Raw genomic sequence first — 11,896 nt, forward strand, 5'->3', positions numbered from 1 at the left:
TATGTATCTGTAAATCTGGATAACCTAACTAACATAATTATAGAGATGACAAGCATAGGTGACTATAAATCTATAAGTCTTATCTACCTAAATAACCTAAGGACTAAGGCTTCATGTAAACAAGGTAAACAGTCTATAAGCAAATGTATGGTAAAGGACAATGACTTTAAAATTGGGACAATACACAACATATTTATAACAGAGGTAGAAATGTATAGTGCAATATGCAATATGACAATAATCTTAAATATATATCAATATACAGAATATCCTAAACAGAAGTAGAACACACATACAGTATGACAGATATAAATTTACATTTGTATCAATATACAAATATTTCAAATAAGAGTAGAAATATATGTACATTATAACAACATAGTTCTGTATTTGTATCAATATACAAATTATCTTAAACAGGAATATAAAAATAGTTTACATTTATATCAACATATAAGAATCCATAACAGTACAAATTACAGTGCAAATTATCTAAGGCTGCTATTTTACTAAATTTGTTTACTAGGATAGACAATAATCTACCATAATATCATATACCTATCCATTCCATTTCTTTTTTTCCCTTTTTTTTTGAGACTAGAGTTACCACTAATAACCACATAACAAGTCTATACTAGGCTGTTTTGGGATTTCCTCTGCCAACAGAATTAGTCCAAAATTCTTCATTTTAGCCTCAGGAAGACTGTAGATGTAACCGATCTTATTAAATTAAGAAACACAGAACCAATGCAAAGAAGAAAGCCAAGAGGTCAGAGCTAAGAGCTAAAACCTTACCCTTCCTCCTGCGGTGGTCCTACCTCTCAGAAAGAGAGATACTTCCTGTGTTAAAGTCTTTATATAGACTTTCTGTTCTGCCTTCTCATTGGTTGTAAACCCAACCACATGACCGCCTCATCACTGTCTGTCTGTATAGACCTCCAGGTCTTCTATGGTTGGTATTAAGATTAAAGGTGTGTGTATCCAATGCTGGCTGTATACCTGAACACACAGAGACTTACCTAGCTCTGCCTACCAAATGCTGGGATTACAAGCATATGCCACCACCGCCCAGCTTTCCTATGGCTTGCTAATAGCTCTGACCCCTGGGCAATTTTATTTATTAACATACAAATAACATTTTAATACAAATAAAATATCACCATATTTCCCTTTTTCTATTTTAATAAAAAGAAAAAAGGAAAAAGCTTATAACTAACATAAGAAAAACTATATACAAAAGTACAATAACTATATACAATATATACAAATAGTAAATAACTAAACAATGTCTACTCCATTTGTATTTGACAAATTCAGAGAAAATAATTCCATTATCTATCCTATTTTGGTAAGTCCAAAATGTATCTAATTCACTTTCTATCCTAATTAATCTTCAACTATAACTAACTAATCTTCAACTCCCTCAAAGACCCAAGAAGGAAATAATATTAGCTAACAAAAATAAAAACAGGAAGTACATGCAAGCAACTTCCAAAAAATTGTGAATTAACAGAAACAGCCAGCTGCCTGGACAGTTATCTGAGGTTTCTCCACAGTGTGGGGCATCATCTTCAGCCTATAGGCTTAGCATGTCCGACAGACTCATTTGTGAAGTAGGATGTACACAAGATCAACAGTTCAACCTCACATAAGCTGATCCTGGCAGACTTGTATTGCTTTATACCTCGCTTGTTTTTCTATATTTTAGTCTCCTCCTTGAACCACATTTTACACTGGAGATTTTGTCTGGGTTCAAGAACAGCCTGTGCCAGCTCCTGCCAGTCCTGTGGTAGAATCTTATTATAAGTTGACTAGGAGTTTAACATTTGCTTTACATATGGGGAATGCATGCCATAAGATGCTATTGCCTCCTTAAATCATCGTAAGTCTAACATTTCAATTGGAATCTAAGTATTTTGTCCATTTTTTTTACCAGGTATCTGCTGTACAGCTACGGGATAAATTAAGGGTGATTGTGTGAAAACAGGCTTTCTTTCTGTACCCTTATGATCCAGTTTTGAAACAACTTCACTGTTAATTTCTTCTGTCTGAATTTGAATTTCTTTATAATTCATTTTTACAGGTTTAACAGGTTTTTCTAAGACTGTTATCCTGGCATTTAAATTGGCTATCTTTTTAAATAGTAAAATGAGGATAAGAAAAGTCATAAACTGCATAATTTGATCAATATTAATCTTCTCATATAGTTGTTCCATTGTTAGAGTGCCTAAATTTCAAACAAAGCCCAATTTTCTTCCAATGTTCACATAAAGCCCATTTTTTTAATGTAGAAAAAAAACTCTTTTAAATAGATATCTTAATTGACTTACCAAGCCTGCATAGAACAGTAGAAATCCGAGGGAGTTTCAAAACAGCCACCTGGTGTCCGAGCTGTGAATCCAGACAGAGAGAGAGAGAGAGAGAGAGAGAGAGAGAGAGAGAGAGAGAGAGAGAGAGAGAGTAGCCACAAATTCTGGCTAAAAGCTTAAATCCAGCCACATTTTTCCGCTTGAGTTGAGTCAAGCCTGGGCTCCGGCTTCCTTAAGCCCCGACCACATGTATTTGCTTTACAGGCAGGGGCTCTGTTCGGCAGGGCAGGCCTGAGTTGTTTGTAGCACCGGCTTTAAGAGAGTAGCAACAGCTGCTTGTAACCGCTTGGGGCTACAGTCAGTCCGGCCTGAGAACAAGCCGACCTGGGCCCGAGCTATGGAGCCGGGACACCCAGGTGGGAAACCGGACCTGCTGCCAAGCAAAGCCAAGCAGTTTTTAATGGATTCTTGTCATGTTGGACACCAAATGTAGATGTAACCAACCATCTTATTAAATAAGAAACACAGAACCAATGCAAAGAAGAAAGCCAAGAGGTCAGAGCTAAGAGCTAAAACCTTACCCTTCCTCCTGCGTTGGTCCTACCTCTCAGAAAGAGAGATACTTCCTGTGTTAAAGTCTTTTTATAGACTTTCTGTTCTGCCTTCTCATTGGTTGTAAACCCAACCACATGACCGCCTCATCACTGTCTGTCTGTATAGACCTCCAGGTCTTCTATGGTTGGTATTGAGATTAAAGGTGTGTGTACCCAATACTGGCTGTATCCCTGAACACACAGAGACTTACCTAGCTCTGCCTACCAAATGCTGGGATTACAAGCACATGCCACCATCGCCCAGCTTTCCTATGGCTTGCTAATAGCTCTGACTCCCAGGCAACTTTATTTATTAACATACAAATAATATTTTAATACAAATAAAATATCACCATAGTAGACTCTTCAGACAAATGCAAAAAGCGGCCACTTTCTTCACCAAAATATCACAAGAATGATTTCTAGGCAACATACTAAAATTCTTCTCCTCTGAAACCTCTTGAGTGAGCCCCTAACAGTTCAAATAATTCTTAGCACCTCTGTCTTCCATACTCATATGAGTATGGCCCATTAAGCAGCACTTAAAGAATTTCACTGCTTTTGTAACTCAAAGTACCAAAGTCCAGTTCCTCCAAACAAACAAATGGTCTGTCCTAGCACAACAATATCCCAGTCCCTAGTACCAACTTCTATCTTAGGGATTTTATTGCTGTGAAGAGACACCACGGCCATGGAAACTCTTATAGGGAAAACATTGAACTAAGGGGCTTGCTTACAGTTTCAGAGGTTCATTCCATTATCATCAGGGCAGGGAGGATGGTGGCATGCATGTGGTTGTGATGCTGGAGAAGTAGCTGTGAGTCCTATATCTTGCAGGCAACAGGAAGTTGACTGAGACATTGGGCAGTATCCTGAGCATAGAAAACCTCAAAGTCTACTCCCTCAGAGACACACTTCCTCCAACAAGGCCATAACCACTCCAACAAAGCCATACTTCCTAATAATGCGAATCCCTATGAGATTATGGGGACCAATTACATTCAAACTACCATATCAAAAGCTGTCTAATTGGAATTAAGTACCACTCAGTAGGAGAAAACTCATGCCTGGTGCTATAAGCCTGGCCAAATATGCCAGAGCAAGCACAGAAGTTAGATGGGAACACACTACTACCTTTTTATTAAATCAAAGAAGCATTTTTGCAGCAGAGAGAGGATACTGCAGAGATCTACAACTGGTCAACATGCAGAGGATAAGTGACTGTGTAGTGTCCAGTCCCAACAAGCACACATACAACACAACTCATACCTTAGGCTCAGAAAACATTGTTGAAGAGGGAAAATAAATATAGTAAGAGCTAAAGAACATGGATGCTTGCTGTAAGACAGCATCTTCTAGACATGACAGAGATTGATGAAATCTCAACAATGTGGTTGCCTAAACAAAATCTGTATAATGACATCACCAAGTGGCATGCCAATATAGATGTAGACAATTCTACAAGGTCCAATACCTAGATTGCCAACCCCAGGCATTCAATGATGACTGATAGAAGAAAAATCAGTTTTCTTTGGGGACAATTCCCCAGATAGGTTATCAAATCCAAACTCAAGTGATGATCTCTAAACACATGTGTATAAGAACAACACAAAATGGAGTCAGCAGTGTATGTATGTATTTACAGATGATAGATAGATTAGATATAGATAGGTAGGTAGATAGATAGATAGATAGATAGATAGATAGATAGATAGATAGATGATAAATAATGATGATAGATAAATAGATTAATAGACAGTAGATAGATAGATTAGATAGATGAAAAGATAGATAAAAATAATAGTTATAGAAGAAGTCTTAAATTCCAAAGAGAGTGGGAACTTGGAAGGAGTTGGAAGGAGAATGAGGAGTATTATTGTTACAAATACAGCATATACATGAATAAAATTCTCAAAAGTCTCTCTGTGTGTATGTGTGTTCCAGATTGTATGATTGCATACTATACACATGCAGGAGCCCAAAGAGGTCAGAGAGAGATGTGGTTCTCCTGGACCTGAAGTTACAAACAGTAATGTGCCACCTATCATGGACATTAGAACTCAACCCATGACCTCTTCAAAAATAGGAAGTGCTCTTAAGCAATAAGGCATCTCTCTAGCCCATCGAAAATAATTTTTAACATTTTAATTAAAATATTACTGAATCGGGCTGGAGAGATGGCTCAGCCGTTAAAGGCTAGGCTCACAACCAAAAATATTATTGAATCATTTTCTTACATTTCTGTTTCTTCTACAAATTTCTTGCATTCCCCAATCACATTTAATATATATATATATATATGACTTGGTGAATACCTTCAGTTTGCATGTGCATAATTTCAGAACTGATCACTTGGTATTGAATAATGAATTGGCTGGCTGAGCCATGTAAGAAGACTACTCTTCCTGTTTTCTGCATTCCTTAGCTGCCTATAGTTCTTTGTCTAGGGGTGGAGGCCGATGCGTATTCTCTCTTTCATGTTAGCATGTCTACTGGTGATATCCCTGTTCAGATCTTGTTTAGGCAGCCATATTGCTAGGTATCATAGCTGAAGCTTCTCTGTCACTTTTAGGATACACAGTTTCACAGATTTCCTGGTACTCTGACACTTATAGTCATTCTACTCTCTCTTCTGTTTTGTCCTGAGTCTTATGCTCAGGAGTTCTGCTGCTGATGTATCCACTGGGCCTGGGCATACCACTACCAGGTGATCTCTGCATTTGGACCACTTGTGGTTTTCTTTCAGGGTCTCTCCTGCATAGAAAAAGTTCCCTTGGGAGGTGTTGGGAACAACACTTAAATCTGGGTATAAAGACAAGTATTTACAATGCAGTTAGAAATGATACTGCTTTATTAAAGTAGCTTCTGTGGGATGTTTTGTATGCTGTGATTTGTTGCTCTGATTGGTTGATAAATAAAAAGCTGACTGGCCAGTAGCCAGGCAGGAACTATAGGTGGGATAAACAGAAAGGAGAATTCTGGGAAGGCTGAGTCAGCAGATGCCAGCCCACCATCCAAGATGCAGCATGTAATGGCACACAGGTAAAGCCACAGAACACATGGCAACATATAGATTAACAGAAATGGGCTGAGTTTAAGTGTAAGAGCTAATCAGTGGTAGGCCTGAGCAGTTTTAATTAATAAAAGCCTCTGTGTGTTTACTTGGGTCCGAGTGGCTGCAGTCTGGGTGGGACACAGAAAAATTCAGCTACAAGTAGCTGAGGTAGGTTCTACCCTGAGATCCATAACTTCACTATCACTAGCTTCAGGAATTTGGGTAGGTTTCTAGAACCAGGCATGATTTCCCTCCTGTTGAACTTGTCTTAAGTCCAATTAGACAGTTCTTGGTTTCCACAAAGATGATTGCCACTACTGCACATTTAGGAATTTTTTGCCATACTGGTCTTTGTTGTGGTCCATAGGCTTCACAGCAAGGAGGACTACTGGCTGCTTTCCATTCTTAAGTGCTCACACAACAACGTCTAATACCTTAGAAGCTAGTCCTCAGAGTGGAGGCTTTCAGGTCAGGTACAACTCAAATCCTGGGAGTCCAGGGTCTTAAGTGCATGGTGTACTCAGCAATAATAACATATCTTCTATACCTGAAAGGCCACAAACAGTAATAGCAACAGCCTCTATTATGTAGGAAATCACTTGCATTCCTCTGATCAAGAACTCAAAAGAGGATTTCTCATGTCTGATACTGTGATTTATATTAAATAGTCTGTGACTCTTTGAAGGAGCACTTTCAGTCCAAGCAACCGAACTTCATCTAAACTTTGTGTTTATATGGAATTACTTATAATTTTATGTATTATCTGTAGTTTTGGATAAATGGGAAATAATATGATTCCTTATAATTTTTTCAAATATCTTTAAAGTTATTTTTCCCTCTTCCCTCCTTCTCTTTCTATATTGACTTCATCGTCTCCTCAGTTAAAGACTCTCTCAATTTTTCCCTGTTTTCCTCTTCACTGAGCTGGTATCCTGCCCTCTGTAGCACTTCCCACATGGGACTTTTTACTTACTGTTCCTTGATTTTATGTTTACTTCAGGTTATATATTCACGTATGAAGATGCAGAACTAGATATCATGAATGACAGAAAATGTGAGATGTTTATTCTAGGTCTGGGTTGCCTCATTCAATATAATCTTTTCTATTTCATTCACTTACTTACAAATTTCATGATTTCAATTTTTTTATACCCATATACTATTCTACATACATATGTAACAAATTCTTATTGTCCATTCATCAGTAAAAGGATATTTAAGTTGTTCCAATTTCCTATCTATTGTGACTAGAGTGGCAATGAACATGGATGAGCAAGTAACTGTGGAATAGGATATCAAGTTCTTTGGGAAGATGCCAAGGAGGTGTATAAGTGGGTCAAATGATAGAATATATTTAGCCCTTTGGGAATTCTCCATACTGATTTCCAAAATGGCTACATCTGTTAGGATTTCCACCAGTAGTAGATGAGGTCTCTGATTTCCACATTCTCCCCAGAATACTCTGGGTTGTTTTGTTTTATTTGTTTGTTTGTTTGTTTGTTTGTTTGTTTTTTGACAGTTATTATATTGAATGGATTAAGATGAAATCTCAGATTTTGGAGGGGGTATTGTTTGTTTTGAGAGTTTTGTTGACTTGTTTTACTTGCATTACATTGACTGGTTGGACAATGAAAACTTTTTATTACATATTTCTTATGTTTCTTAAAATATTTTATATTGATCTTTGAAAATTTTCTGTTCATACCCACAGCCAATTTTTGGATGGGTCATTTGTTTATCAGACTTTTTCTTTTCTTTTTTCTTTCTTTTACTTTTTGTTCTTTATATATTCTGGATGTTATTCCTCTGTTAGATGTATAATATGAAAAGATCCTCTCACACTCTGTGGGCTTCCATTTCATTTGGTTATTTCCTTGGCTATGCAGAAGGTTTTGGGTTTCATAAGGTCCCACTTGTCAGTTGTTGGTCTGAATTTTTGGGGAAATGGAGTGCTATTAAGGAATTCCTTTCCTACGCACATACATATTGTAAGGTACTGCCTATATATTTTTCTACCAATTTCAATGTTTTGAGTTTCACAATGAGGTCTTTGATCCACTTAGAGTTAATTTATGTTCAAAGTGATGGGTAAGTGTCTAATTTTATCCTTCTGCATGTAGACATCCACTTTTCCCAGCACCATTTGTGGAAAATTCTGTCTTTTCTACAGTGCATATTTTTGGAGTCTTCATCACATATCAGATGGCTGTGCTGTTCATGATTTCAATGAGATGATTTAAGGATTTTTAATTGATTTAGGATGATTTTGGCTGTGGGATTGCTATACATAGCATTTTCTGTATCAAGGTATGTTTGGTCTATTCTTACTCTATGACATTCATCATGAATACATGATAAATTTTGACAAAGGCTCTTTCTGCATGTATTGAAATGATCACATGATTTTTATTCTTTTATGTCCAATTATGTGATTTACTACATTCATTGATATGGGAATGCTGATGCATTATCACATATTCCAAAATAAAGAAAGAGCCTTGGCACAAGTAACTAAAAGAAAAAAAAGATATCACCCAAGTGAGAATTATTAATGGAATGAGAAGCATCACAAAACACACCACTGCAATTCCATACATTGTAAGGGACTATTTTAATAACCTATATGCTGTTCAGTTGAAAAATATAAAAGAAATGGATACATTTCAAGATGCATGGAATGTACCAAAAAGTAAACTAAGAATCAAAAAAACATAGGCATATATCAAAAGATTATCCAAAATGAACAAAACAAATTTAACTTAGTTTTAAAAGGTAGATAAATCTCAAAAAATCTTGAGTGTCATTTCATTTCAGTGTTTTATGGAAACAAGAAAATTTCTAAGCAAATTATGTTCCTCTAGTATGGTCTTTAAAAAGACATTAGGATAAGATGGCCAGCATATGTGCTCTATATGATAAATGTTTCAACTGAAGATAATTGTACTTATTTATGGGGTACAATGTGATATTTCATACATTTAAATATTGTATAATGATGGATTAAGAATAATTAGCCAATTTATACTTGAAACTTTTTACTTCTTTAGCGAGAATACATTCAATATTATCTCTTTGGGATATAAGGGGCATTATGTTTAACTATATTTCCCCAACTGAAGCACAGCATACCAGAACCTCTTCTGGATAACACAGAAGGTTGTTCAGTAGATGGTGTAGGGGGAAAGTCTCTTAAACTCTTCAAATTTATTCTATGCCAATTTGACCCAGTAACTAGATTGACAGATCCCAAAATTCTCTATTTTTATGTTATTGGCTAAACATACTCTTCCAAAGGTATGGTATTAATTTATACTTCAACATACTGTGTATAATAGTTCCCCACACTTCTACTCACAACAGCATTTGATAACCATTGTTTTTTGATAACAATCATTCTACCTGCAGTGAGGTAGTACTTTGTTATGGTATATTTGGATGTTCTTCAAACATTTCAAGAATCTGAGATTGCTCTATGTAAGGATTGGTGATGTGAAATGGCAAAGTCCAAACTGTAATGTATCATAAATATTCAATATACATAGGCTTTTAATAATGAAAATAATGAAGGTAAAATATTTGAACAAAACAATTAATTCATGTTAATTTTATAGAAACAACATGTCAATATCAGCATAAGCAGTATCATATTACAGTAAAAACATAAAGTATATCTCATGTTGTGTTGGTATAGTAATTTATTGTCTAATATCAGTCATTATAAACCTTAACTGTAAGGTTATGAATTAAATATGTGAATTGTCTAATATCTTTAATTAAAATCATTAACTGTTAGATTATAAATTAAACATGTGAATAATTATACTAGCATGTAACATTAAACATACTATTTAATCTTAATTAGTAATGAATTACCAGAACGGTATGACATGTGTGTGGCACACATTATGTTTCCAATACACAGTACTGCTTCTATAAAATTCTCCATGGAAATTGAAATATGAGTAGAGAGGAACTGATCAATGTTTAGTGGAATAGAATGCCCCAAAGACTCTTGTCATGGCCCCCATAACCTCCTTATTCCTCAAGCTATAGATGATGGGGTTGAGCATAGGGGTGAGGATACAATAAAAGACAGCCAGAGTCTTATCTTCTGTCGGGGAACGGAGACTCCTAGGTCGAAGATCAGTATAGACAAAAGGTGCATAGTAAAATGTCACTACAGTTAAGTGAGTTGAACATGTGGTGAAGGCCTTTTTCTTTCCCTCTTTTGAGCGCATATGGAAGACAGCAAAAAGGACCCGTCCATAGGAAGCTGTGATTCCAAGGAAAGGAATTAGGAGAAACAGGATTGTGCTCACAAATACCATGTACTCATAAACCCAAGTGTCCATACAGGCCAGGGGTAACATGGCAGGGACATCACAGAAGAAATGGTTAATGGATCTAGAACGGCAGTAAGGAATATGAAGAGCATAGACTGTATGGGCTAAAGAGTTGACTGAGCCCAATATCCAGGATCCTATGATCATCTTCAGACACATCATTTTGCTCATGCGAGTGGGATAATGAAGAGGGTGGCAGATGGCAACAAAACGGTCATAGGCCATGGAGGCTAGAAGCAAGCCCTCAGAACCTGCCATGGTCAGAAAGAAAAAGGATTGCACTCCACAGCCCAGTAAGGTAATGCTTTTCTGGCCAGAAAGGAAGTTGAATGCCATCTTGGGAACAGTAGAAGAAATATACATCATGTCCATGAGAGAGAGCTGACTGAGGAGAATATACATGGGAGTGTGGAGCCTGGGATCCACACGAATGAGGTGGATCATTGTTGAGTTGCCAAGCAAGGCCACAGAGAATATGGAGATGATGAGCAGCAAAAGCAGAAGGCCTGTTTGATTTTGTGGAAACAACCCTAACAAAATGAAATCACTTGAGCTCTGATTCCATTTCTCCATGAAGACGTATTGCTTTATCCTTCTTCAAAAAGAAACTTAAAAGCAACGTACACCTATCACAGGAAATAGAAGAAGAGAATAAAGAGGAACTGGCTTGTCATGAATCTTTGCACTGAGTTGTTCTTCCTCCAACACCATTCTTCTGCTGACCTTATTTTGAAATCTGAGCTGAATGTTTCTTACTCCTTGCCTCTGGCCAAGTTCTCAGTTCAGAGATACCTTTATGGTCATTTTAAAACCAAGGGTGGCAACATGAGTGAGATAGCTCACACATTTCCTCCTAGATAACTCCATGCAAGACCATTACTCAAGATCATCAAGCCACCTTATAAAACTAAGAATGCCTCTATATTCTGCATCACTTACTTTCTGGTCCTGTTCCCATAATTGACCACAGTGCAGGCAGATCCCAGAGACCTGCTCCTTGTGCTCTGCCTATCAAACTCTCCAAGGACTCTTTAACTTTCCTGAAAATAACATCCACTCCCAACTCACTGTTCTGGAACTAATGGGTTTTGTGTGTGCTCAGATCCACACTAATCATCAGATGCTATTTGTGTGTCCTCACATCCACAAAGGATGCTTTGGTTTGTGCAAATTTTATATCTATCCACTGAATACACACTCACAATAAAACATTTTATACAATAAAACATAACAAATGTTACACTTTCCCTAACATATATTTTTGTTATATTTTACAATTGTAAATGTTATACAAATATATTCAAATAGTATAAATGTTGGTGGCATGCATTGCTTTCTCCTTTTCCTCTAAAGTTCTGGTTTTTGAACTTCATTGGAAAGATCAAAAAGCTCTTAAAAACCTGCTCATTCGGGAAGAAAGGTAGAGGTAGCATTATTTACTCTGCTCATTAATATTTTAAAATTGTTATATTTTCATTCATTTATTTATATGTCTTGTTTGGAAGATAGACTACCAGGGAGAGAGTCGATTTCCTTCCTCTTTCCGGAGTAGCAAACTCAGATCACCAAGTTGGAGGCAAGTGTCTTTACTTGCTG

The 11,896-nt window shown here is 36.7% G+C and overlaps 1 protein-coding gene across 1 annotated transcript; it reads right to left on the reverse strand.

Annotated features, from left to right (window-relative positions):
• Positions 1-9,934: 9,934 nt before the first annotated feature.
• Positions 9,935-10,873, reverse strand: LOC131922277 (olfactory receptor 2L13-like). Its single transcript, XM_059277040.1, has one exon. It carries the CDS (start codon positions 10,871-10,873, stop codon positions 9,935-9,937), a length of 939 nt encoding a protein of 312 aa, XP_059133023.1.
• Between the last annotated feature and the right edge of the window lie 1,023 nt (positions 10,874-11,896).

This window comes from Peromyscus eremicus, chromosome 12, assembly GCF_949786415.1.
Source record: "Peromyscus eremicus chromosome 12, PerEre_H2_v1, whole genome shotgun sequence".
Classification (NCBI taxonomy): Eukaryota; Metazoa; Chordata; class Mammalia; order Rodentia; family Cricetidae; genus Peromyscus; species Peromyscus eremicus.